Genomic DNA, 26,119 nt, shown 5'->3' on the forward strand with positions numbered 1-26,119 from the left:
TTCGTGCTTTACGTCCACCTGTGCAACCGCCTTTCGTAGGCCTAGGAGGTGCTAATGGTTGTATTCGTTGACCTACGCCTTAATGGGGAAGATGCGGAGGATATTATCAAAAGCCTTAACCTGAGCCGGAGGCAGTTTAATCGCACATCTCGACGTGAGAATCTCCCATAACGAAACAGATATTTTAGCCTGCCGTAATTCTTTCAGGGCTTGCCGGAATAGAGCCTGGTCTTCACCCTATTGCCGTTGGACTGTGGTTAAGAATATCGACTTATTAAACGAAAGGTGAGATTCTGGTGAGGCGCAAGGGCGGGCCGCGGGTTACGGCAGCAGCTACAGAAACTCTTGCGTTCGACGCGACTCTCTGGGAATGAAGTTGACAAGGAAACCAAGGAAGATAGGTCTAATAGACTTACCTGCTACCTGCCGCGATTGCGGTAGTCCGCGTAATCAAGGGCGATCCGTCGAGGGCCTCGGAACGACTGGAATTGGTCGATATCCTTAACGCCGCAGGTGTGGTAAACTTTGCGGGCAGCCGCCTCCGCCGCGTCCGCCATAGATACCAAATAACCTAGCCATAATAGGCAAAACGGTACTACGTGTCACGACCAGGGCAAGGCATTGAGGTGAACTCAGTCCATTGGGTGCTATCGACGAAGATTCTAAACTGAGGAGGGAAAGAAGGAAAAGTCCGACAACGCGTCGCGTGCTCGCGAATAAGTTTTCATCTATCAGTGGGGTAGGTGGGGCCTCGAGGAGGCTTCTGATAGGCCCGGGGGTTCTGGGCGGCTCTGGCTGCTTGAGGGCCAGTTTGGTGGACGGGTCCTCACACTACGGAGGAAGGGAGGTTAGCTACGAAGAGCGGGTAGATTGTAAGGTTCGTCAAAGGTGCTACGGTACGACTAATTATAGGGTGGGCGAGGAATTTCGAGGCGGGGTTGAAGGGCAATTCGCGTAGTCACGTATGCAAGCCCACCCTGGCATTGGCACTACTTGCATACGCCCCACCACGCCAGAAATTATTTAAACGCTTATATCTTAGCCAATTTCCATTATAATACGAATCGGGCTTCCGATTCAAAATTTCCGTAGAGTTATACACATAATAATACTGCTTGCATCAATTTTGGAAAGTGTGCTGACCGAATAGCAAATAGGCACGTGATAGGGGCTGCCGATATTGAATGTGACCGAGAAATCGGGTCCACCTTTCTATATAAGTTAGCCAATCCGGAAAGGCGATAAGGCGTCTTATCAATTTCACATGGTAATTTTTTCAGAGTTTCGCAGTAATAATGCCCTCCGGACAGGATAAACGTCGGTCAGCTATACAATAATTATAACGTTGGTCAACTATACAGTAATTATAAACCATCAATTAACCTTTGCAGTCGAGCTGATTTGCAATAATCGTGAGTACCTAGTCAGGCCTACGGACCTAACTGCAAATCTCCATCGAATAATACATCGGAATGAAAGCACGGTAATGAAGAAGGACAGGACAATAACATCACGAAATAAGTTTTGTCCCTCTCGGAGACCCGAGGACCCACGTCATCTGGTCAAGGTGCTAACAAAGGTGACTCAAATCCTAGCAGGAAGCCGTCTTGGCAAATCCTTTGACGGCGATCTGTGCAGCGACCTTCCTCGACTGGCGGCTCCTTGCGTCGTCGGGCTCTCGCGACATGGCATACTGTCGAATCGCGACATGGAAGCTCGACGCACGAGACTTGTGAAAAGAACAGCTTGCGATTGCGCAATGCGTACTCGGCTGACGCGTCCTTTGCCGGCCGCTTGGTGTATTTATATTTTATTGATCTTTCCATAACAGCTTAGCTTTACCGCTTCTCCGCACATCACTGCCGCAATACGCTGCAGCCAATGGCGGGCGCCAACATAATCAACCCACTCCTCCTCCCAACGCCCCTGGAGAGGAGTCATAGCTGCGGCCCTTAGGAGCTCGGCCGAGTGCTCGGATGCCCGACCTGTCTCGACATGTATATATACGACATATATATATACGGCATATATATATAAGACCAGGCCAAAGCAGCACCAGACGGAATATTCAGCCTGTTTGTCGACCCTGCCAAACACATACCCGCCCGCAAATCACGACACACCCGCCCGCACATCACGACATCCCCGCCCGCCATGGCACAAGACGCCTCCTTCAACGTAGCCCAGACCAGCGCCGTCATCGCCCTCGCCACCGACAGCCTCCTCCCGCCCAACCCGCGGCTCGACAATGCGCTGACCAACTCGGCCACGCACGGCCTGCGGCCGATCCAGGTGACGCCGCTCGCGGGCCAGCTGCTGGCGATCCAGGCGCAGCTGGTGGGCGCCAAGTCGGTGCTCGAGATTGGCGTGCTGGGCGGCTACTCGACCATCTGGTTCGCCGAGGCGGGCGCGCGGGTCACGGGCATCGAGATCGACGCGCGCCACCGCGACATCGCGCTCGAGAACGTCAAGGGGCTTGATGTTGACATCCTGCTCGGCGACGCCCTCGAAGTCCTCCCCCGCCTCGCTGCTGAGCGCCGCGTCTTCGACTTCGTCTTCATCGACGCCAGCTGGGAGACCCAGTGGGAGTACTTTGACTGGGCCGTCAAGCTGACGCGCCCCCGCGGCGCCATCTACGTCGATAATGTTGTTCGCGCGCTGGTCGAGAATGAGACGCTGGACAAGACCAAGGAGTCGCTTGTTACCAGGGTCGGGAGGGACGAACGGGTCCGCGCTACGCTGGTCCCGACTGTCTTTCAGCAGAAGAGCGCGGAGAATGAGGTCGACGGGTTCTTGCTGGCCATTGTCAACTGATGCATGGCTGCTGCGACACGTGCAGGCCTTACGTGGGGGGAGGGGGGAGGGGGGAGGGGTTTGTTTTGGTTTCGCACCGGTGTTTGTCTCGTGCGGACTGCACCCAAGGTCGGTCCTGTTGGATTGGTGTCGGATCCCGGATGGATCGTGTGCAAAACCAGGTACGAAATGCAAGTTTTGCTTGGATACCGATACCTGAACATTGTCACATATTTTTGCTCGAGTCTTGGCGTGACCCAGCGCTAGTTGGATTATAGGTGACAGGTGATTGACATCCCCGTCAAAAAATGATGCGGCCATTCCCTCCGGGTGGTATTTTCCCCCATACAAAGAGGAGCACTCACCGCACCACTCCTTGGCAGCCGCTGTGCCGCCAAGCACCGTCCATTCACAGCGCCGTTGCCGCCTGTCCGCTGCACCGCAGCGTAGCATCCCCCGATGCAACGGTCAATAGTGTGAGGTGATCGGCCTCGTATTCTCTGAAAGCAGCTGTTTCTGGGTCTTGGCGACGGACATTGCGAGGCAGGGAAGGTAGAGATACCTGGTCGAGCTGATTGTCGACTGTCACAGGGTGATTTAATTACGAAAGATATTGTTGTTCTCGAGCTTGTTCCGAGGGGCATTGGCGTTGGCGCCGAGTATAAAGCGGCGGGCTGCCATGGCCTCGAAATATTGGCCAAAGCAGAAACCATGCTCACCGCCCTCTCCTGAGCTGAGAAACATTTAGGACCGGCAAAGCACCAAACCACACGTTCTCGTCAGCCGGTTGCAGCCAAAAAGCACCGCCATGGTGAAGCTCCTGACCCTTTACACCCGGGCCCTGGGCCTCGGCCTGACCCTTCTCGCCACCGCAGCATCCGCCGCCTCGGCAGGCGAACCAATCTCGGCGCGGGAGTGCACAACAACTATCGTCGCGCCGTCCGACGTGATCCTGTTCGACATGTGGCAGCCACCAACCACACCGGGGACGTCCTTCTTCCCGTTCTTCGAGGCGGCGCTCAACGCCGACGGCACAGGCTACCGCTCGCTAGTCCGCTTCACGAACCCAGCACCGCCCAGCACGGGCACGTGCGCCTGGGTGCTGAGCCTGCCGGCGGCCGAGTTCGGGCACCTGATCCTGCAGGGCCTGCCGGCGGACACGGCGCCCGTGCTGCTCGCCTTCTACGGCGTCGACGCCGCCGCGCCCTACGCGCCCGGCGACGGCCTCGCCGGCTTCGCCCTCAGGCCCGGCCCGTACGGCGTCAACGCCATTCATCCCGGCACCCAGGTCGTCCACGCCGAGCCCTGCGCGCAGATCGGCACCGACGTGTTCGTGCGCATCCCAGAGTGGATCACAGAGGCCCAGTGGGTGTTTTGGCGCCAGGATATCCAGCCCGGGAACGCGACTGCGTCGCTGGGGATCTACTTGCAGGTGCAGCAGTGTTAGGGGGCCTAGTTGTGGTAGAGCGGGTAGTGTTGGCGGGTAGTGTTGGCGGGTAGTGTTGGCGATTAGTGTTGGCGGGTAGTGTTGGCGGGTTGGGTTCCGTGGTGGCATGTTGTAGACTGTAACGATGGTCGAGTACTAATTAGCGACCTGAAAGGGGGGTGGGAGACGAATCCCTCATCAATGAATTATTTCATTTTACCGTCTAATTAGTTCTCTCTTCGCTCGGAAATCTCCCCACTGACTCTCCGGAGGTCTTGCCCATGTTCCGAACCCACAACCCAATCACACCGCGCCTCTCCTAAAGTCTAGATAGTAGGGTGAATGGTTATTAGATAAGGTGAATGGTTATTAGATAAGGTGAATGGTTATTAGATAGGTTGAATAGTTATCAGATTGTAGGGTGAATGGTTATCCTCAAAAGGCTTGACGAGACCCCCGGCCTATCGACATGCCTTGCCGGCTTAGAGAGTCTTTTTCGTGAGCAAATGAAAATAGCCGTCGGGCTGGGGGCGCTGGAGATGGTAAGGATACGTCGCGCCATTGACCTCGGCATTGTTTTTGGTGGCTGTGTCGGTTATGAAGTAAGCCGTCCTGGACCGCTCGCTGGGCCCGCCGATGGCGCCCAAGACTTGCGCTCGTCCAGCGACTAGCGCTGTTGAACTTTCTCCAACAGTGACTGCATCCAAGAAACGTTGTATTCGAGTTAATTTTTTCTACTCGGCCATCGCACTGTGTTCTTAATCATGCGGCTAGGGGGAAGTATAGTAACCTATTATGTCGGAGGGCGAGAAGTGGAAAGGAGGCTACACCAGAGACCAACACTCATATTTAGTCAGGGTACCTACCTCTAAGTCTAGACAGTCCTTGGCGTTGAACAGGAGATTCTGGATTTGAGGATTTGAACCCCTGAAGGTGACATACACGTGCTTGGTTGGAGAAAAAGACATGGTTGGCTTTGGGCAGGCGATGTTGCTGTTGTTATTGCGGCTGCTGGAGCGTGAATCAGAACTGGGATGTTGTAGACAACGGCGATTCGGAGGACATGTCGGGTTGTGGCTCTGTGGAATGTGGGCAAATATACCCTTTATGAATACTTGCAGTACGAGTCCCCTGTATTCATCGCTCGACCAGTTCAAGAGTTTGCCACGACTTCTCAAACAGTCGTGGTTCTGGCTATTGGCAATCACGGCTTTCGAGACAATTCGTAACGCGTGTATGATTACCTAGCAGCCCTACAACGGCAAAGGCGAGACGTCGAAGGGCCGTTCTAAATAAACAAACTCATCTCAGACACTTGGAGTTTCCTAGTAATAAGGATTGATGTCTCATGGGGAGGCAGTCTGCGAGCATTGGGGGTTGGAGTAGCGACAATGTAAGAAAATAATTAATAACCGGGGTGTCTGGATGGACTGAATGTAGGAGAATTGGAAACGCGAGTTTGTATCTCTCGCCATTATTATCTACAATTAAACGATAATAACTAATTAGCTTCAAGATCACAACGGCAGGGTGGGCGGCGATATATTCGACACCCCTGTACGAATATTTGGCGAATATGATACGCTGAAATTGACAGAAGTGGGGTAAACGCTAAAAATTGGTGAGATGAATACTGTAACTTAGCGGGCTGGCGCTAAGCTACAGCGGGTATCTTCCCTTTACGTTTTGCTGCTAGCTTCGCCCCCTATGGTGCCCGCAACAGCAGTCCTCATCTCGCTAAGTTTTAGTGCATCATATTCGCCGAATATTTGTACAGGGATATCGAATATATCGCCGCCCACTGTGTCACAACGCTAGTGATACAAGAGAATCTCACAGCATGTTTCGAGGAGGACTGACAAACGCTTCATTTGGGTTCAATTTGGCCTGAAGGAGGATTGGGCGGCTATGAATGCATAGTTTTCTTCTTGAAACTATTACACAATTTTAACTATTATATCCGGCACACAATGAAGAGCCGGAGCCAGTATATCGAATGCCGTACCAATACGTCTGAACGTCCCGGGTTCATCCCCGTCTCTCAAGACAATACTGCGAGCGTACTCATTATCGATCCCGTCCTCCTCTTCATCGAACCAATACGTTTCGTGAAACAAGCCGAAGTAATAGACCCTGGTCTCGATCCTTTGTTAGATATCTTTCTCATCTTCTTCAGTATCAAACTCTGGGTATGCTGGGCCATCTTCACTATTAGGATCCCAGCCTGTGAGTGAATACCTCCAGGTAGTGTCTGTAGGCAACCTTTGATGGTGCCAGATATAAGCGTGCCTTGTAGGACTATGCTAGTCCCGTCCGTCGTCCTGGAGGATACACGGCGAGTCGATCCAGATGTATTGAGTTCTGGAATTTGTCGAATATTCCTCGCGGTATATGGTGGTACAAGACCCAGTTGTCCGGGTATGGTGCGAGCTCCGATCGAGCTGAGTTTCGACTAGTCCTTGATGCTTGTGACGCCGCTGAACCTTCTAGGATGGGGATTGCAGTGAGGTGAATTAGATCGAGCTGAATTTTCGATCGGAATCTGGCTCTAAGAGGTGTATATGTTGGCGGAAGTAGTAAAGGAAAATGAGAAGAAAGGAGAAAGGAGAAAGGAGAAAGGAGAAAGGAGAAAGGAGAAAGGAGAAAGGAGAAAGGAGAAAGGAGAAAGAAGAAAGGAAAAAAGACAAAAAAAGAAAAACAACGTACTGACATTAACATTACTGCTGCTGCCGCTATCGCTTTCTAATCCTGTCCACTAATAAACCCCCCCAGCTAGCAACACGAGAAACCTCGGAGAAGGGCAAGACGCCGAACCATGCTTCGCGTATTAACCCTAGCCCGTAATTAACGCCCCCTCGCGGCCCCACCGGCATCAAGTCCAGGCGCCTGGATTGTGGTCCGCTCCGCTTTTCTCTGCGGCGCTTTTTACGGGCATAGATTCGCCAGACCACGGTGAACGCTAAGCCGAGGCTGGCGACCACAGACACTGTTATGCCTACGACCTTGGCCGTGTTGAGGGAGCTAGATCGTGACGAGGCTAAGCATGACGGATCCAAGTGGTTAGTTATTAGACTCTCATTTAGCACGGAACGGGGGAGACGCAGTGTTTCTTACTTGCTGGTGGTTGGCTGCCTGGGGGGGTTACAGGGGGAGTTACAGGGGGTGTTTGCTGATGATTTTGTCAGTTGGCATCAAGATCATGCTCCGCCGGCAATGCAGGGACTCGGGAACTAACCTCGCCTGATCCCACGGTGGACGTGGTCGTCGATGTCACTGTTCTGGTGCTGCTCGCATCATCGATTACGGTGGACGTGATTGTCCACTCGACCACGGTGCTGCTGGTCGAGGTGACGAGATTGTCGTCCATGGTGTAGTTGTAGATGTAGATATCGTACGTGAATGTGTAAGGCACGATTATGTATGACGTGATGGCGCGCCTCTCAAGCAGGCCGATTTCTTCGAGCCCGCGACGCAAGATGTCCGTTACCGGCGTTTGACCCCCGATACGTACTGGGTCCGCCGTCGGCAGCACCGCGGCGCCCTGTGTGCCATGTGGTTGTGTCATGGTGGGCGTCTGAACAGTCGGGGTGGCGCGCTTCGCATTGCGGGTTGTCGTGACGGTGACCCAGACCGTCGAGGTCGAGACTCCGCCTTGGGAGTGGGTAGTGATGGTACTGAAATGGGTCGATGTCGTGTATTCCCACAAGGTACCGGTTGAGTAGACTGTCGAGTAATAGGTGGAGGTGACATAAGACGTCAATGAGACTGTCACAGTAACGACGCTACGAAGGCAAGTTAGGAATATATGGCTACAGCGGACAGGAGCGGTCTCATCACAGTACATGGGCCACGTACGCGTCGCCTGCTGGCAGATAGCAAAGTCCAGACACTGGACAGGGGTATCCCGGCGGGCAGCAGAAGTCGGAGCTACAGCAAGAAGCTCCATCCACGCAACAATAGTTAAATGCAGGGCAGTACAAGTCACCAGAAGCGCATTGCCTCTTTGACAGGCTACCAGACGTGGCCCCCACACTGCCTAGGAGCCTGCGCGGCACAAAGGACATGTCGACCCCCAGGCGGTAGCCAGTATCGTAATGCTTGTCGCGCTCGCGGAGGCTATGGTCGGAGTCGGCACTCACAAAGACAACAAGGCTGCCGAGAATAGTCGCCAGGGCATTCGAGAAGAGAGGCTTTATCCTTTAATTAATAAGGCCGCCGGCTGCTGAACATGGAGTAAAAGAGGGCAAGGCTAAGGTAGAGAAGAGGGAGACCCCAAGAACGAGATGTGCGGGTTCCAACACGGGCGTTGCGGCATATTTCAGTCGCGATCCTTCCGAGCCTATTGTTCAGCTGCGGCAATATTGGAAAACAAAAGTGCCTGGTATGTAGGGATGCTAGTGATCTACGTAGCTCTTGCCATGTTATCGGGTGTTCGAGAAGAAACAAAAGCCACCAAGAGAACCTCGACGCGGCTCTATCCAATGATACAAAACCACTTCACACCCAATGGAGTGAGAAATGGAGGGAGGGAACAAAGCTTGATTGGCCCCGAACGTGGTGCATCGCATCGCTAGTGCTACCCAGCAAAACTCAGAGACGAGCCTAGAACTTGGAAGACAGATAAGCACATAGACAGGGCGACCCACTTATGCAATCGCCCCCCTTTGCAATCGCCCACCACCATCACGGCCCACCACAAGAATCGTCAAAATACCCAATTATAGGCCAAATTCTATGGAAAAAAGTACATTCTAGTCCTCGTCAATCGCCCTATATTGCTCAAGCCCACGGGTGATAATTTCTTCAGCTTCCTGGACCAGGCGTGCAGGCCTGGACTTGGTCTTCTTGGATCTCTTCTTGGGAGGCTTTTGACTAGCTTTTGAGTTTCGTCAATTTCGTCAATAGTAGCAAATCTGTCGTTGGCGTCTATTTTGACCCTTTTACGTGAGTATGGCTTTTTGGATTCCAACTCGTTGGCTAAGAAGTCGTTTTTTGCCTTCAAAGCAGCGATTTCCGTATTCTTCTGATCGAGTGCCCTCCCTACCTTCGTTAACATAGTCCTGACGACCCTATCTCGGGGACTAGTGGCCGTCTTGGCTAAGCCCTGTTGCCTGCGGACGTCGTGACTACCTTGAGGTGTGTTGAAGAGGTCGTTCCGGGTTGCCCGGGTCTTCCGGGGTGGTGTGGATGGGGGGACTGGTTTTGCAGCTTCGTCCCGGACCGCCTCGGGGTCGTCAAGTATACGAGCGGGTTGGAAAGGCCAGATTCCGGCCTTCCGGAAGCCGGATATAATATTCCGGGCTGACATACCCTGCGCTGAGGCGTCCCGGTAGCAAAAAAGGAAGCGTTGCTTGTTGATAGGTGCTGAGGCTGTGAAGGAAGCCAATTCGAGGGTTCTTTGGCGAAAATAGGACTTCAAAGCCGAAAAGACAGACCGGTCGAGTGGCTGGGTCTTGTGAGAAGTGTGTTAGGTGTACGCGGTTTCTTTTAGCTAGAAGCATAAAGTCTTCGTCGATATGAGTGGCGTGTTCGTCGAGGACCAATAGGCGCCAATCGTCCTTCCTTTGGGGCTTTGTTTGAGGAAGATATACTTCCTTGAGCCACATAAGAGCTATTTTGCTATTGCTCCAGCCTGTGGGCGTACAGTCGTATTTCCAGGTCTTGAGGACTGGTAGTTCCTTGAAGTTATCCGGGAAGTGTTGGCCTTGTAGATTTTCACCCGTAAAGATCATGTAAGGAAAGGACAACCAAACACCAGCCGCGCGCACAGGGTGCGCGCTCACCACCTGTTACCAACTGGCCGGAACACTGCCAGTTGGCACAAGCCACTACGCCACGCCATAGCGCCCCGGGCCTGAGCCCCTGAGCACGTATATAAACAGTGGCCCTCGCCCACCTTCCTTTGCGAGGGCCAGGCTGAAGTCTCACACCAATACTACTCGTTGCTCGCCCGCCTTCTTACCTGCATTGTGACCACCTTGATCCGGCGTACCTGCCTTCTCTTACAGATCACTACGGGCGTCAATCGCTTGCCCTCAGCGGTACCACACTCGATAACACTGACCCAGGTCGTTGGATCAGGGCCAGTCAGGACTGCCCGAGATGTGAGGGAATTGCCAATCACCTTCCCAACCGTAGTTTCCGTCTCTTGCATGCCATGTTCGTCCAAATTGGCGATATTCGCAGGTACCAGCTTCTTGTCCTTGATTACAGCTTCCAAACGATCAAAAAAATCATGGAATCGCTCACGGATAGATTCTTTGACTCGAGACCGTTCTAATAGGGTACCTAACTTGGTCTTTACCCGGGGGTTACAGGTAAAAAACCGATCTACCCAGCGCTCACCAACTCGCCCAGGGAGCCCGGCTTCGTTCAGGATTGCTTGTGCGAATCGTCTTAGCCGTGCACGACTTGGGGCACGCCCTGCAGCTTCCTCCTCAAGAGCCCACTCGGCGACGAAGGCTTCCTGGTCGTCAGTTAACTTCTGGGTGTTTTTTGGGCTTGTCGTGGATCCTGTTGTCCACGGCGTCGTCTGCTGAGGGTGGATTCAGGGATCCTATATAGGCGCGCTACTTCCTTCTGCTGCGCGCCTTGATCAATAGCCTCAATAGCCTCGGCTATTAGCCGCTCTCGTACGCGTCGAACCATCGCATTTTGAGGCTATTCCGACCAGTATTGAGGAAGTTGTTGGTGGTGGAAGGTAGAGGGTAGGAAGTTGGCGGTGTGGGGGAAAAATTGCAAAGTGGGGCAATTGCAAAGGTGGGTCACCCTGTCTATATGCCTCAGCAGTTCCCAAGTTACTAAAGTAAAACCGATGGGAGACTCTATTGGGGTATTTAACGTTAGCGCGATAAGGCTATCTACACTGACCTTTTTTTACGACAGCTCCATACTACGCTAACGTTCATTACGCGGCAGTGATGTCGTGGCGAACGCGCTAAGCTACCAGTAGCTCGGGCCAAACCGAAAATTTAAACCTAAAAAAGCATGGCTTATTGCTCAACGGTTCGCTCGCTCTAGAAGACATAATCGTAGGCCTAGGAGAAAATAGCGTAGGCCTGGAGATGTTGGAATGACAAGGTAATTCGCATGGTAGTCACTGCAGTAACTAGAACGAAAGGTAGGGTGTTGTGTGTTGATTGTACTGTTCTCTAATTACTCTAATGCCAAGGATCGCGAACTACGGGGACATGGAGGGGCTGATTTCCAGTGCCCCGCCAACACGTGGAAAATCACGTGTTAGGCGGGTGTGGCCCGTGTGCTAACGTAGTCGCTCCATTATTCCACATTCTAGGCCAATCACAGCTCCTGGTTGATCGGTAATTCCTACAGGAGATGAAAGCGTACGCTAAGACGAAGGTATAAGAAGCATGAGTTTATAAACTTTAGAGCATAAGAACTATGTCGAGTTCACGTTATTGAATTATTTTTCTTCTAGGGTCTGAAAAACTGTCGATAGAACCGGTTGTTTTTTCTAAGTTTCCAGGCCGAAGGCCAGAAGCTACGGATGCTGGATCAATCTCCCAATGTGGGGTCAACCCTAACCCTACACTAACTCCCCTCGCGGGGCTCTCAGACCCCTATCTGATAAACTTATCCCATCCCCACTCACTGTCAAATACATACCCGATAGTCGTCGTCCACGGCTCGACACGGGAGCACTCACCGAGAGATAGATGAGTGTGGTGCGCAGATCTTTTACTTCTGCTCCGGCTTTTCAGACAAGCTCTCGCACCTAGACCATATCTGAACAATTGCCAAAGCTACCATTGACTTCAGTCCTGGCCCGAGTTTTAGTCAGCTAGAAAGCAGATTCTTGACCGACAAAACCTCTCGTAGAAAGACTCGTCGCGGTATTGCGCTAACGCCTTGCTGCTATTTTTGCAAGACCACTCTGGCCGTCCATAATGTTTCGAATTATCAGAGACTTTATGATAGGGAAAGCTGCAGTGGTGACCAAAGATGGTATAATTTATATGTGTGTAGAAGGTTAGAAGGTAGAAAAGGGAGCTTGTGTGCCCTGCCGCGGAGATAGGCCGGCAGAATAGTACTGCCTTTACACACCGCTCCCTTGCCCGCCTTCCGCTAGTCTATGGTGCTGATTATGTAATTATACAGTGGTGCTCGTGCCAAATGCACGTGCGGGGCCGTGTCAACAATTAACATGCACAATTGAGGCCATTCCCGTATCACTTTACCATTTTTATCGGCAATTCGACGCCGATCCCGTGCCATTTTCCTCCGCTCACGTCATCCTCTCTGAAGCTGGCTGCACCATACTTTGACGTCTTCTTCTTTTGGCTATTGTCTTTAGTCTCTCGCTAGAAAAGACGTGCTGATGTGATGAAACGTGCTAAAAGGCAGTATTATTATAGAGTCTAGGACTCTATATATGGAAGGATATAGGTATAAGTATTAGAAGAGGATGTGTTGAAGGTGTAGGACTTCGAAGGTAAATCATAAGCCCCCTAGTTATCAAAGGCCTAAGCTAATGATACTGCGGGAGAGAGAAGATCAAGGTGGTCAGATTGGTATGTAGAAAGTGTTGGTTGAAGGCATGGTTGATTTGTTATGTGTAAAGAAGAAGAGAAGTGCGTGAAAAAGGTGGGAGGGAAGCTCCCTATATACACAAAAATCCGCACACATCTAATGATTTCTGTACGCTTCTAAGATCAAGTCCTAAAGGCTAAGTGGCCTGATTTCCTTCGGTTATTAGAAAAAGTCAAACACAGCTTTATTGAACGAGGAGATACGGTGAGAGTGATAATGGCCCGCTGGCAAGAGAGCGGTTGCGTCTGAGGCAGAATCGCTTATAGCAGCGATTCCGACCACGAGACCAGGAACATGATCAGATGCACGTTTTCTGGCCCTTTTAAGCGTCTTGCATAAGGTGCCTGCTCTCAACCGCCCTCTAATTAACTATTAAAGTTTCTGGCTGCTCAAGGGCTTCCAAGTAATTACCCTACGATGCGACGGAATGTGTAAATGGCTTGTTCACGCTCCTGCGCCTTTGCAAAGGGCTGTACGGTGGTAGGAAAGTCAATCACGCTCTCTAGGAACGACTAGTGAAGGAGCCACCATAATGGTGTGTGTGTGTGTGTGCGTGTGTGTGTGGGGTCTAGCAGAGGTATTCATCGAAGCCCAGCGGAAAAAGGCCGAGACTGTCAGGCAGGAACCCCGCATGGGTTAGGTAAGTTGATCTGCCTGCACAGGGGAGCGGAGCGCCCGCGTCCTCGGCATTGCAGTGGGCAGGCGCGACGCTTCGACTCAACCCCACCTTCCAACATTCGCCCGACCACGTATGTGCAATTTCCCTCTTTGGCAAAGAGTTTACCGATTTGTTACTTTACCGTTTCGCCGCTTTGCTTCCTTGTCTAGTCTCGTTTCGCTTTTCAATGCCCTAATCTCCATCTGCTCACTGTCGATACTAGCATCTGACATCTCTTATCTGCTCGAGTCCTGTCCCTCTCAGGAAAGGCGCCAGCGACATCGTCTACTCTCCATACAATGGCCTTTGTTCCTCATCCGGTTGTCACGGATCTCACCGTATGCGTCTTCTCTCCGACAGTTTCTCCCTCCACCTGCAAACTGGACCCGCGAATATGGCACCGCGTAGAGAAAGACCTCTACCTATATACATGTCAGCAAAGTGCATGGCTATATGTAGCGCTGGCGAATGAGGAAGAGCTTGCAGATGGGGACCTGGTGGTTGTGGATATCAAAGTCGGCGATCCGCCTCCCAGCTCTGGCTCAGGTCATTCTTGGGAGAGCCGACCTGGCGGGATTTGGGTACTGAGAAGCAAGTTCTCTGGCATGATCGACGAGGCTGTGACAGAGGTGGACGTTCTCTTGGGTATAGATGCCGTTGACCCGCGACCACAATGGACCCTCATGCCGTCATCGCTCCAACTTAACGGTCAGCCTGAAGTACCGGTTGCAAGACTCAGCGTCCTCCACGGCAGGGCCAAGCCGAGACCAGATGCGCGGGCGGCATTGAGGGTCAGGGAGGATGGCAAATTCAAGATTGTCCAGATTAGCGACACGCACATGGTCACTGGTGTCGGGGTATGCAAAGATGCTATCGATGCCCACGGGAACTATCTGCCAGAGAGCGAGGCTGACCCACTTACGGTCGACTTCATTGCGAGCGTCTTGGATGTCGAGAAACCAGACCTTGTGATTCTCACTGGAGATCAGTTGCACCACGACATCCCCGACAGCAAATCTGCCCTCTTCAAAGTGGTTGCCCCCATCATCGAGCGTTCGACGCCATTCGCGGCTGTCTTTGGCAATCATGATAGTGAGGGCAGCCACGCATTATCACGTGAGTGACTTCTCTCACGAGGTAGTGCTCCTCAATATATGCATTCCCATTCCCTCCTCTACCAAGTATCGGGAACAATTATTAGCTGTTCATTCTTGCTGACCACTTCTTTACAGGCACAGCACAGATGACGATGCTTCAGAACCTGCCTTTCAGCCTCTGCGAGCCGGGCCCAGAGCATGTTGACGGCATAGGTAACTTCTGCATTCAGGTCCTTGCTCCGGCGCCGTCACCGCGCTTGTTATCGACCTTGTATTTCCTGGATTCGCACGGTCAAATACCGAGCAACATACGCAACCCCGATTATGACCCTATCAAGCAAAGCCAAATTGATTGGTTCGCGGAGACCTCCCAGGCGTATCGAAGCACGCGCGAGAAGGACGATAACAACGATAACCGCTTTCATCTGTCTCTAGCTTTCCTCCACATCCCTCTTCCCGAGTTCGGTGACAGCCGTCTCAGCATACGCAACGGCCACCGGAGGGAACCGACTGAAGGCCCCAGTATCAATTCCCATTTCTACGACGCCTTGGTCAAAGAAGGCATATCAGCACTAGGCTGCGGGCACGATCACGTGAATGACTTTTGCGCTCTGCTGCCACCACAACAAACGCAGCGGGATGGCGACAAAACCCCCTATCCTGGCCCTTGGCTGTGCCATGGAGGTGGCACTGGGTTCGGGGGATATTGTTCATATGGCGGAGTTCGATTTCACCGACGAGCGCGGGTTTGGGAACTCGATACGAGCACCGGGAGCTTGAAGACTTGGAAGCGCATCGAATACGCTATGGACAGAGTCGATGAGCTAGTGCTTGTGGAAAGTGGAGCGGTGGTTAATGTTGGGGAAGATGATGAAGACATGGATTAGCCAGACTCGGCCAGGCATCCGACAAGCAGCAGCCATCAGAAGTCGCTGTGACACTGCACGCAGCGCAAACCTCAATCTACATGCAGTAAAAATTTGCTTCGGCAAGTCCGTGAATGACCATGAGTCTCAAGGCCTGATGCCGACGTCGGGTGTCAGGAGCAGAACAGTAGCGAGCCTAGAAGGAACAGTCAATTAGGGGGTAAAGCGATAGACAATTCGAACGCATTGAATGGCCTGACCGGTCACATTTTCAGTGGCAGATGGCAGCAAATCGGGCTTTCTTCTCGGTCAGGCTCACACAAATGTGTACGGCTAGCAACGCCACACCACACATCTGTGCACCGGGCAACGCCACACCACACATCTGTGTGCTTGCGAGACACCCCCCCCATTACAATTCACAACCTGATTGGACAACGGCAGCCATGCTTGGGCAGCGGCATATACCGGTGACGCGTACCATGTGGGTGATTGGATCGGTGTCCGAGGTCGAATGTCTGTCGCGCCGTAGGTCATGACTTTGAGGTGGATCGTGGGTGTCATTAAGCTGTGACGTAGTGAAGTTGGAATAGGGGATCTTTTCCTGTTGGCACTCTGTATCCGGACGCCGTAGAACTTCTAATTACTCAGGAAAATCTCACGTCGTGAGAACTACGACGTCAATAGGGATCTCCGCTCAAATATCTCAGATGTTGTCCAAATGGTCTGTAGGCGCATTCATCAAAGTCCGATCTGGTCTGTCCCTGGATTAATTACGCTGATGTGTGTCTGGAGGCGCCGGGGTTTACCACCATGCATAGCTGTTCCTGGAAAGGATATGAGGTGATTGGGCACACAAGTGTTCAAGGTACTGATCGAAGAAGACTAGAGAACAGTTATATGCTCCATTTTAAGTCATCTTGGGCCCCTGACGTCCATGTTCCCGAGATCCATCCCGACCCAGACACAGATATAATTACACGGGGACACACGACCTCCCAACCCTCTGATAGTTTATAGGTGCGCTTTGGTAACTTGTACTCGCCTCTATCCTTCTTCCAAACCGTTCCAGCTCATCATGAATCGCGCCGCTTCGGATCCATCAACCACGGTCATTGATGGGCGGTAAGCCAAACTCCCTTCGAACTGCCATTCTAAAGGCCACATAATTAAAAAAAAAATGGCAGTCATGGACTAATCAACTTGGGTTCTCGGGATGAAGCACTGTATCTGATGGGGACAATTTGAGGGCCCGTCGGCTCGACAACTGGCTACGGGACTTGAATCCTCCCATCAACCACTCGCTGCTGCTTGCATCAAAGACTTATACAACTTCCCCGAATGTGGCCAGTGTTATCCAACATGGCGACCACGGACGTGCGGCAGCTTGAGCATTCCAGGGTAATACTGACACCTCGAAATGGAATCAGTAAGAATACTTGAAGAAGTAGGGGATGGGAGGGGAGGGGCGAGCGAGAAAAGGAATCGGATGACAGCGATAAATTAGACATTGCAAATTGAATAGTGCCGCGGCGGGTGCCAACAGTCTCTGTAGTTGGGTTTCTTTCGTTCTTTCTTTCGTTCTTTCTTTCTTTCTTTCTTTGTGCAATTGCCGCCACCTTGACCCGGGCAATCTCGATAAATCTGTGGTAACAAGCTGAAAGGCAATGTAAGCTGCATGTCAGAAAGGCCATACCATTTCAGGTATGGCTCCGGGCACGCCCCGCACAGGCCACCCTCATTACTGCTAGACCGCCTTTTCCACAGGGTCAACAGCCGAGTAGAGGTCACCGACGGGGCACGCGAAAGCTTCCAAGTTTTCTTCTTCTTCACATCAACCACTATATATCACGATTACCCTCATCCGAGTGCTTTGTGTACTATTTAGCTTCTGAGACAGCTTCGCTTTGGCCGCCGCATCACATGTCGTATCTAATAAAAAGCCCACTGGACAACGATTATCAGTGCCTTGATTGATGATGCTAGACCCCCGAACGTCAACACCAATCTCAGGACACTTGGTGCAAAACAACTGTAAAGAATGAGATGCATGTTTTTCAGGGCCGCCAAAAGCCTAGAATTCCAGGCGTTCCCCCCCCCTCCAAATTGCGGGCCAAACTCTAACTCTAGTGGTAGGTGTTGGCAGGGTCGTGACTTCTCCTAACTAGGCATGCGGCGTCAGTCTGATCGGCTCGATCTCGACGTATGTGGGGGCATTTAAAGACCGAGCCAACCAGAAGGCAGACTTGGGCAGAGTCGGGAGCACAGCAGCAACGAGCTGCAAGAGAATGGAGCCTCGCGCCGGCTCGACGAATCCTCGGCTGAGGCCGACTCCTGCAGTTACCCGTACGTACGGAACCCTACATACCTAGCTAAAAGCCTTCAATCAAACTCCTTTTGAGACTCAGTCATGGATACATTGAGGCCTCCGTCACTTGCCCGCGACTTGCCGGAAGGTTGTCGCAGGCTCTCACATTTCCTTCCGCCCCCTACGACCTGCCCACGAAACCTATGGCAGTGCGCTGGAAATCGGAGCCTGATACAGTGCGCAGTCAAGCCGGCCACGAACCGCAAAGCCGCTTGGCTCCGTGGTGTTCGGCGCACTGGCAAGGCGTGGCAGCCGACCGATCTCCCGATTGCCCGCCGTGCCATAGCGGGAATTGCGACAGGCAATAAAATAGAGGGCATTCGAACCAGTCGGGCTCATGCGCGATAGTCCCCAGATCGTCTCTTGGCTGCCCCCTAAATGGTCGGGGCGAGGAAAACCAACAAGCGGGGCGGCAGTAAAGACATTGATGACCAAAGGCCACGGAAGCGGCAGGGCGGCGATCAGGGAAGAGCCAATCATGAACCGCCATTTGCTTGCCATTTTGCGAAGCAAGACCCAACCGGGCATGATTCTTGCCTGAAATTCGGGTTCACGCGAACTCCTGACATCTGGCAGCACTTCCGGCGCAAGCACCCTTCTGTCCCGACGCGCTGCGTCAAATGCGGCCTGTTGTTCAGCGGGGACGAAAAGGTGCGGGAGTGGCAGGAACACGCTCGGCAGAGGGCGTGTCTCAAGCAAGAAATCCCCTTCGTCGGCGGCATTACCCCGGGCCAGTGGGACGATATTCAAGACGACCAGGAAGCCCCCGGGCCAGGGACTCCCATGGAGCGCCGCTGGTACAGAATCTGGGAGATCCTCTTTCCTGAGCTGCCCCGGCCGCCTTCGCCGTATGCTGGGTCCGGGTTCCGCGAACGCATGGGGCACGTTTTCCAGTCTTTTATCCAGGCGGGAGAAGTGCAAAAACTGGTAGAGGCCTCGGGCTTTGCCCCCCAGCAGCATCGGCAGCTCATGGACTTCTCCGCATCGTTGTTGGGAAGTGTGCTCGCCTTCGCCCTACAGCGGGATGTAGAGAAGGCGGGCACCGTCGGAGCAGGCGTTGAGTCGGCCAGAAAACCTTCTGCGCCGATTAGACCACCCCCGTTGATTACAGATGGCATAGGTCCACTTATTGCCAATCCTGGGCTGGGGTTACCGCAGCAACAGGAGATGCTCCCGTTTGCCCCTTTTGATAAGATATCCCCCCCGTTCTCTCAGATCCATCCGCTTTTCGATCAGCAACAGCACATTGCGAACCATTCATCAGGTTTCAACTTGTTTCCCGCTTTAGTCGATGGCGTCGTGGATGAAGGTCACAACTATTTGATTGACGGGTCTCAAAGAGGCTGGGCGTGAAAACCGACACTGGCCTTTTGCGTAGGTGGATTATGTACTATTCAGGAGAGACTTATATATCAGGGCTTATATATCAGGCTTGTTAGCTACATGTACTACTCTAGTTCACTAATATCAAGTTAGAGGATTGCCTGACGGTAGTATTCTTAGCACTATTAAATCATCCGCCGCTCAGTGATTCCCAAGATTCCATAAGTAATTAGTTCTATCAGACCTGGCCAGTCAAGGGTGCGTGATAAGCCTATCGATCATCCGGTCAAGTGCCACCGCCCGCAACATCGTTGTATCCCGTTCTTCCCATGCTGAACCACGGCCATTGGCGAGAGCCGCTTTTGACCCGACGAAGTCATTCGTGATACCCTGCCCCCGAGTGCCCCAGAAGGTCCTCAGTGAGCTCACGTCTTTGACACTTCCGTGATCGCTGGGTAGCATCGGCCCTGCCGCCGGTGTTGCAAGCCCTGGGAAAACAATTTCCCAGACGGCTAACCACTGTTGGTCGATCAAAAGCCCGGCGTCATCTAGCCATGCTAACTTGGCGAGTTGGTCGGCTGACACAGATGCGGGCACTCTCTCGGAGCCTTCGGGGAGCGCGTCGCAAGTGTCGGCCCAGATATGGCTGTCTCGGCCGGCGACGGTGTTGAAGAGGGAACCGCAGATCGGGCAGCTGTACGGGCGCCTGTGGCTGGCCCAGAGATGTCTTTTGACCGAGAGCATCCCCTGCAAATCGCTCCTCAGGCAACGCGAGTGTGCCGAGGGGTTCTGGATGAAAAAGGGGCAGGCGTAGCCGAGGGGCGAAGGAGAAGGGCAGCCCCGTGATGGGGCCTCGAGTGCGAAAATTGGGAGCGCGACGTCTGCTAGCTCGTCGCCGAGTTTGGCAAGCACGTCGTTCGGGTCCAGTCGGGGAGGGCCGCCCTGTGGATGGGCAAATATGGATGAATCGCCATCCACTCTGTCCGGCTCTGAGTTATCGAACGACATCTCACAGCCTGGCGTGTTGAGATAGCTTGCCGTCGTAAGTGAGACAGCAGGGCGGCAACAGCAGAAACCCTAGCTGGTGCACTTTTTTCGGATCGACCCTGGCTTGGAAGAAAAGCAGGTGTTGCGCCTGGCGATGCTTCTATACCGCGCGCGGCCATTATCAAACAAAGATTTCGGGGATTTTGGCTGACAACTGCTAATATAAGTACGCATTGAACATCTCGTTGTTGGAACAAGCCCTCTCTTTTGTCTCGACGCAGTGAAAACCCCCGATCCGCGGGCTACCTTTCATGCAGATTTACGGGGCGGTGGGGCCTGCACGGAACATTGAGATCGGGTAATTCAATTGGACGACACTGACCTGGCATGGCCTCACCATGGATCGGCCTTGTACAGAAGTAGGGAGGGAGTGGTGGGGCCCATTGGCCTATCAGATCGGCCTTTAACTGCTTGAAGGGCGACACTGCTGCTGAGTCAAATCTATCACGGAATAATCAGGGCTTGAACGGAACTTTGTCGAATAGCTTGCATTTTCTGAGGGCCAGAGGCCCGAAGCTACTGAAGCTACATCTCTCCCCCGATGTGATGTAGGCCCTAACCCTAATGCAATTACTAGTGCAGGGTTCTCGGAGAGAACGAAAAGGAAACAGGCCAGGAAACCCAAGAACAAAACAGACCCAAACGATCAAGCAAAGACAACCATGTCCAAGGTCGTTACGCCGGACCGGCGGCGCGCAATATAATACGCATAATTTACCTCCTTCAGCTGAACCACGACCCTACCGTCGTCACTTGTTGTGAACCGGAACCTGGAGGCCAAGGTCCGCTCAATAGGCCTGCCGATATACGGCGCCCAAGCCCTGCGATCCTCGAAGGACTGGCTATTTCGGATTTGGGCCAGAAGTGACTACTCTAACAGCATTATGCTAGTCAGTTATTATTGTTGTTTTGCTCTCGCCAGTGCGGGAACACCCTGGGCAGGAACACCCTAGGCCAAATTTGGCTACACTTCATAGGTAGTACATACCCCCCAGTCAAGACAGTCGTTGACCTGGAACGTGTGGACTTCATGGCCATCGCTACCACCTCCGCCTGCGGACTTCGGCTGCCTCACTCGCAAAATACCAATGTTGGCCAGTAAAGTCATGACTGAGACTAGGCGAGGCGATGTTGTTTTTGGCTCTTGCGTTTGCGGGACCGTGAGGGGGAATCGAGGTGATGTCGGTTATGGTGACTATGAAAGACAGCGATATCACTCCAGGGGAAGCGGGAGAATCGAGAATTTATAGATGGGCTCCGACTAAGCCCGATCGGAATCTGTTACTCAGCCCTTTGGCTGTTAGTTATGGCTACCTACACTGTCTCATGCATTAAGGTGTCATATTGATTGCCAATGACAATCGGGCTCCAAGACAATGATCTTCTGTTTTGGAAACTCAAAGTCTCCTGACTATGGGAACATGGTTCGGTAATTAATAAAGAAATATTTCAGTTTCTGCCTCAAACAGCACATGACTCAGTTGCTGCCTTCTACCTACCTTACCTGTATGATAATCAGAAGAATACAACACCGCATTTCTGTGTCTCGTTTGCAATACCGCAAATCAAAGCAAGCAACAGTTCAAGGGATTTCTACCGTCGTTAAAGCGAGACAACGTTCACAGCATGTCTTAGGTGCCTAGTTGTGGCAAACCCAGCACTTGTTTTCCTGCTAATTAATTAGACTCTATCAACTTGGATTGGTCAACAATCTTTATCCATGCTGTGCCAGACGGGCAAGCAACCTCTGAACCCGATTGCAAAGCACAGCGTGCTGGCGCTGTAACATCTCTGTCAAACATTGAGCGGTGAGGACTGGAGACGAATTCAGCTTATTCCGTGGTCTAACTGAAAGCGGTGTTATGGCATGGGAACTCCTCATTCAATCCCTAGATGTTTGTTAGTGGGGGACTTTTTGAGACTTGAAAGGTCTCACTACCTCACGGCTCGCAGTACAGGTTTTCCGCCAAGGGAGGTAAAAGTTATTGGGATCCTATCTCAGAATCCTAGAGGCCTGCCTCTTCTCGAAAAACCTATGGCCATTTTCAATCTAGGTTGGACCACCCGGCTCACCAATCAGACTGCCCCATTGAACCGGATTCGGCATGATTCGATGGTTTCTGACACGACTGCTCAATGTTTACAAACCGCAGCAAGAATCAGATCACAGAATTGATGCTATTTTTACCTAATACTGGTTCATCATCTTTCCTGCGCTATTTTCTCTAACCTCATGTTACCCTCACCTCTCTCAGCGCTAGGTCATCTTTTCCCGCGGCGAGGCCTAACAAACGTCGCCTGGATTTCTACCTTGGCCAGCTTCCGAGAGTGTCAGCAACCAGTGATTTATATCAGCCAAGCTGTCTACCTGTCAGCCCATTTCTGCTTCTCATTCACTCAAAAGTCATTCACTTAAAAGCCCCGGCCGCTCAAGAGCACAGTCAGCCACCAACTCACCTGCCAAACATCCAACGACACACCGGCCTCGCTGGGCCCACCCGTGGCGTAGGCAACGACAGTGTTCAAGTATGCGTACTTGGGGCTGGCCGTCTCGAACAGGATCTGGACGCCGGGGGCATGGCCCTTCTCCGAGACCAGGATGGTGGCGTTGTCGTTGGTGTACAGCGTGTACAGCGCGTCGGGGCTGAAGGTGCCCTTGGCATCGGTGAGACCCCAGTCGATGCCGCTACCCACCTTGCCTGCGTTTCCACAGTGGTAAGCCCGTGACGTGATCTCACTCGGTGCCACAGATCCAGAGGGCTGTGGCGGTTGACAACATACCCGCAATCTTGGGGCCGGCGAAACTGCCCCCTGAGATGGTCAGAATCGCCCGGTTGCCCGTCGGCACGGCGCCAATCTCAATGGGCGCCGCAAAGGTGATGTTCACACTATACAACCACGTCAGGGCTGGCGGCTTGGGATCGGCCAGGCCTGTGGCGGCGAGGGCCAGCAGCGTGAGTGGGAGTGCAAGCATCTTGGTGAAGGGGGTCTTGTTTCTCGGATGTATCCACTGTCTGGGACCACCCACCCTACTTTTTGTGGAGAATCACCCTGACTATATACCATCGCGGGCCCAGAATCCCCCGCTTGATGCAATCCATGGCACTTGTTGGGTCATGTCCGATTCGAGTTCGTGCTCGCACGGAATCAGCGCCAAGCGCGCGGTCGGCTAATACGTGCGCGGGACGTAATAAGGGCTGTGGAACTCGACAACTCCCGAGATTGTTTTGCCTGAACCCGTCAAGAGCCGAGCTGCAAATTGCGCTCTTCTCTCCGAGAGGGCCAGGGCCCAGAACAAGCATGGTGGGTCGCGGAAGCGCCATGCAAGGGGGCCCGTCTACCAGCATTGCGCCAAGAGGCGCGTTCACGTCGGACCGGGCCCAGATTCCGAACCCGAGCTGGTTATCGGCAGCGGCCCCTTCCATCCCACCGAGCGTCCTTTAACACTGCATGGTAGGATTCAGCCAGCGTGCTGGGTTTAGGCGATGCCACCCAGCCTGTGCATGGCCTTTGTAGGTCTATGCAGGCATTACACGGCCCAGACTTGCTCGTGTAATAAACAATAACAGACGCTTGAGACCCAAGGGAGTGCAGCCTGCTGAGGATCAATTAATTTGTGTCACCAAACTCGGTGAAGTGTAAGAACATCTTTCTAATATACCACTGTACTGGACCGTAGTCGTTAGGATCGTTAGTAGTCTCGCCTAAGACACCCTGCTGATACTTACTAGCTATATGAATGCCCTAAACTCTGCATACTTTTGCATAATCGTGTATTTGGGTTTCTTGTCTCTCGCGAGCCACGTTGATTGTCTCTCGGAAGCCACGTTGAATCCTGCTTGCCGGTACAGTTACCCCCAACCAATCACTTTCGTTGAAATTCTCGCCGAAGCACCCTGGAAAATAGTGAAGAAATCCACTTGTTGGCCCGAGACGCCCCTCGATCCCCTGCTCCTAAGCCTTCGGGGGTTGAATGGGATCCATTTAGACGTTGCAACGTAATCAAAGTGGATGGAGCAGAAACAAACATGCCTGCAGTATGGCGCTGAAGGTCCAATTGCACGCCTTTTTGACGTGCTGTCACGCCAAAAAGACCCAACATGGCAGCATTGAACTTGCCCCGTAGGCCGCACACTACCGAGTGTGGTTATGAGTACACAAACGCAATTACGTACTGCCGACCCCCGTGTCGACGCTCTTCTCCTCGTCGGCGGCTGAGCGACAGCCCTCGCACCGCGGCTCAGCGGCCTCTGAAGATGACGTAGAACAGCGCCGTGGCCACGCCCATGGCAACGGCCAGCGCCGTATACACCCAGACCATCTGGCGCGGTACACGAGGCTCTGCACGGCGGCGGCGGCGGCCATGGCGGCGGCCTCCAAGAAGAAGCCCGCAACGACGCGCGTGACGGCCGTCAGGGCGAAGCCGGAGCGGCGCAGGCGCGCGAACAGCACGCGGCCGACCAGGGGCAGGCCCAAGATATGATGGCGAGCGGTTTGGCGTTGTACAGCATGTCGTTGGGCACGCCGGCCGTCTGCATTTGCGCGGCCTGCGCGACAAGGTTAGCGCCGAGCTGCACGCGGCACAGCCACAGCACCGGCCACGCCAGCAGCATGCCGCAAGCCGCCAGCGCCGTCTTGAGCTCGTCGACGAATCTCGCTGTCCACGCCACGGCGCGCCCGTGTCGCGCCTGCTGGTGGGCCGGCTTGGCGCGGTCCATGCGGAAGCCGTCGCCGCCGCCTCGACCCCTTTCCCGGGGGCCACGAAGCCGCCATCGACTGAATTCAGGTGCTGGCAGTCGACCACTCGCCGGGCCAGCAAGTCGGATGGCACGATGTAGCCGCTGTCGGCACGAAGCAGCACCTTGACGGAGCTTGTGTCGTCAGAAGCGAGGTTTGTCAGGATAAACTGGCCCACGGTTGAGGATGAGTCAATAGTAACGGAGGAAAAACCGTCATCACTGCCCCCGCTCGTGGTGCGGCGACATCGATGGCAACGAGGCCGGTTTCTTTGGCCAAAGGGGCCACAAGCCGCCAGGCGACGTCCACCGTTCCGGTGAGTTGATTAGCTAATTATCTGACAGCGTGAACAACGTCGTGTGGGCGAGGCGTGTACCGGATAGGGGACAGAGATATGATACGAAGAGGCGGCTTGGAAAGCTAGCGAGTCGATGCAGAGTTATTGCCTTGATAGCGCGTTAAGCTGCCTTTAGCCTTGCAGTGAAGCTAAGAAGCGAGAGCTCGAATCCCGCATCTCAACGAGGAGTGTTTGAGGACTCTGGAGCATCAAGTCGGCCAAAACCGGATGATCGAGGGCTGTGGGGATCGAACAGGGCTGTGGAGAAGGCAGACACGGAGGCTCTGGGCTGGTTGTAGTACGAGAGGGCGGGACAGAATGTGCAAGAGGAAGGTAACAGAATAAGCGTTATTTTTCACGGCATTATTAGCAGGTGGAGGTGTAGGGCTGAGAAAAGAGATGGTTGTTTGTCACCATCATGGGTTGTTCTGGTGAGTTTAGCATTCTCGATATCTGTCACCGCACAGTCAACTAGATGAGGCAAGGCTGCATTAAGGTCGCTGTATTGGTAGAATCTAAAGCTAATTAAGGAAAAGAAAAAGGAAAAGAAGTTCCAAATTCTGTGCGGGGCTTGAAGTAGGGTTGGTCTGTGGGTCACGTGTCGGGGCGCTGCACAGGCCACTTGGTTTCGTACCCGACCCCGCACCCCAATTGGGATTCCTTACCAAGACCCCTCAGCCAGTTGTCTTGGCACTTGCCAGCCAGCTGCCTTGGCACTTGTTGTGACACATTGTCAATATCCACAACAATTTTCAGCCCAGTCTCCACTCACCGTTAGCATCTGAGAACCGTAACATACAAAACAGTAGCAATACGGTCCAATGTCTGGAAAGGTGGAGAAGCTGGGGTGGAAGAGGTGCTGTCCCGTCGTGCTAGAATAAAATCCACGAATTCGTTTTTGACCACGAGAAACAAAA

At 53.1% G+C, this 26,119-nt stretch overlaps 7 protein-coding genes across 7 annotated transcripts; 4 read left to right on the forward strand and 3 right to left on the reverse strand.

Moving 5' to 3' along the window:
- Positions 1-2,154: 2,154 nt before the first annotated feature.
- Positions 2,155-2,814, forward strand: B0T26DRAFT_742119 (O-methyltransferase; the record flags this gene model as incomplete). The annotated part of the gene is made up of 1 exon (XM_060444065.1): positions 2,155-2,814. One exon carries the CDS (start codon positions 2,155-2,157, stop codon positions 2,812-2,814), a length of 660 nt encoding a protein of 219 aa, XP_060294724.1.
- A 787-nt stretch (positions 2,815-3,601) lies between these two features.
- Positions 3,602-4,240, forward strand: B0T26DRAFT_677744 (uncharacterized protein; the record flags this gene model as incomplete). The annotated part of the gene is made up of 1 exon (XM_060440140.1): positions 3,602-4,240. The coding sequence occupies one exon, from the start codon at positions 3,602-3,604 to the stop codon at positions 4,238-4,240; it is 639 nt and encodes a 212-aa protein (XP_060294725.1).
- A 3,089-nt stretch (positions 4,241-7,329) lies between these two features.
- On the reverse strand, positions 7,330-8,283 carry B0T26DRAFT_677746 (uncharacterized protein; the record flags this gene model as incomplete). The annotated part of the gene is made up of 4 exons (XM_060440141.1): positions 7,330-7,347; positions 7,455-7,984; positions 8,075-8,146; positions 8,235-8,283. 4 exons carry the CDS (start codon positions 8,281-8,283, stop codon positions 7,330-7,332), a joined length of 669 nt encoding a protein of 222 aa, XP_060294726.1.
- A 5,189-nt stretch (positions 8,284-13,472) lies between these two features.
- B0T26DRAFT_364197 (Metallo-dependent phosphatase-like protein) lies at positions 13,473-15,541 on the forward strand. Its single transcript, XM_060434622.1, has 2 exons — positions 13,473-14,543; positions 14,660-15,541. Exons 1-2 carry the CDS (start codon positions 13,727-13,729, stop codon positions 15,409-15,411), a joined length of 1,569 nt encoding a protein of 522 aa, XP_060294727.1. The 5' UTR covers positions 13,473-13,726; the 3' UTR covers positions 15,412-15,541.
- Positions 15,542-17,751: 2,210 nt separating this feature from the next.
- B0T26DRAFT_364218 (uncharacterized protein) lies at positions 17,752-19,222 on the forward strand. The gene has a single exon (XM_060434623.1). It carries the CDS (start codon positions 18,137-18,139, stop codon positions 19,109-19,111), a length of 975 nt encoding a protein of 324 aa, XP_060294728.1. The 5' UTR covers positions 17,752-18,136; the 3' UTR covers positions 19,112-19,222.
- Positions 19,209-20,327, reverse strand: B0T26DRAFT_717368 (uncharacterized protein). The gene has a single exon (XM_060442325.1). It carries the CDS (start codon positions 20,087-20,089, stop codon positions 19,334-19,336), a length of 756 nt encoding a protein of 251 aa, XP_060294729.1. The 5' UTR covers positions 20,090-20,327; the 3' UTR covers positions 19,209-19,333.
- A 2,252-nt stretch (positions 20,328-22,579) lies between these two features.
- On the reverse strand, positions 22,580-23,066 carry B0T26DRAFT_610548 (uncharacterized protein; the record flags this gene model as incomplete). The annotated part of the gene is made up of 2 exons (XM_060435891.1): positions 22,580-22,827; positions 22,910-23,066. Coding segments are annotated over 2 exons (405 nt in total), but the record flags the coding sequence as incomplete, so codon positions are not given.
- Positions 23,067-26,119: the final 3,053 nt, after the last annotated feature.

Source organism: Lasiosphaeria miniovina, assembly GCF_030549165.1.
Source record: "Lasiosphaeria miniovina strain SMH2392-1A chromosome Unknown B0T26scaffold_5, whole genome shotgun sequence".
NCBI lineage: Eukaryota > Fungi > Ascomycota > Sordariomycetes > Sordariales > Lasiosphaeriaceae > Lasiosphaeria > Lasiosphaeria miniovina.

What these genes read in the sequence shown, in the direction of transcription:
- B0T26DRAFT_717368 (XM_060442325.1), bottom strand. Translation starts at nt 20,089, where the DNA reads ATGTCGTTCGATAACTCAGAGCCGGACAGAGTGGATGGCGATTCATCC.
- B0T26DRAFT_364218 (XM_060434623.1), top strand. Translation starts at nt 18,137, where the DNA reads ATGGTCGGGGCGAGGAAAACCAACAAGCGGGGCGGCAGTAAAGACATT.
- B0T26DRAFT_364197 (XM_060434622.1), top strand. Translation starts at nt 13,727, where the DNA reads ATGGCCTTTGTTCCTCATCCGGTTGTCACGGATCTCACCGTATGCGTC. An exon ending in GGGCAGCCACGCATTATCAC is followed by an intron (nt 14,544 to 14,659) that starts GTGAGTGACTTC and finishes ACTTCTTTACAG; the next exon opens with GCACAGCACAGATGACGATG.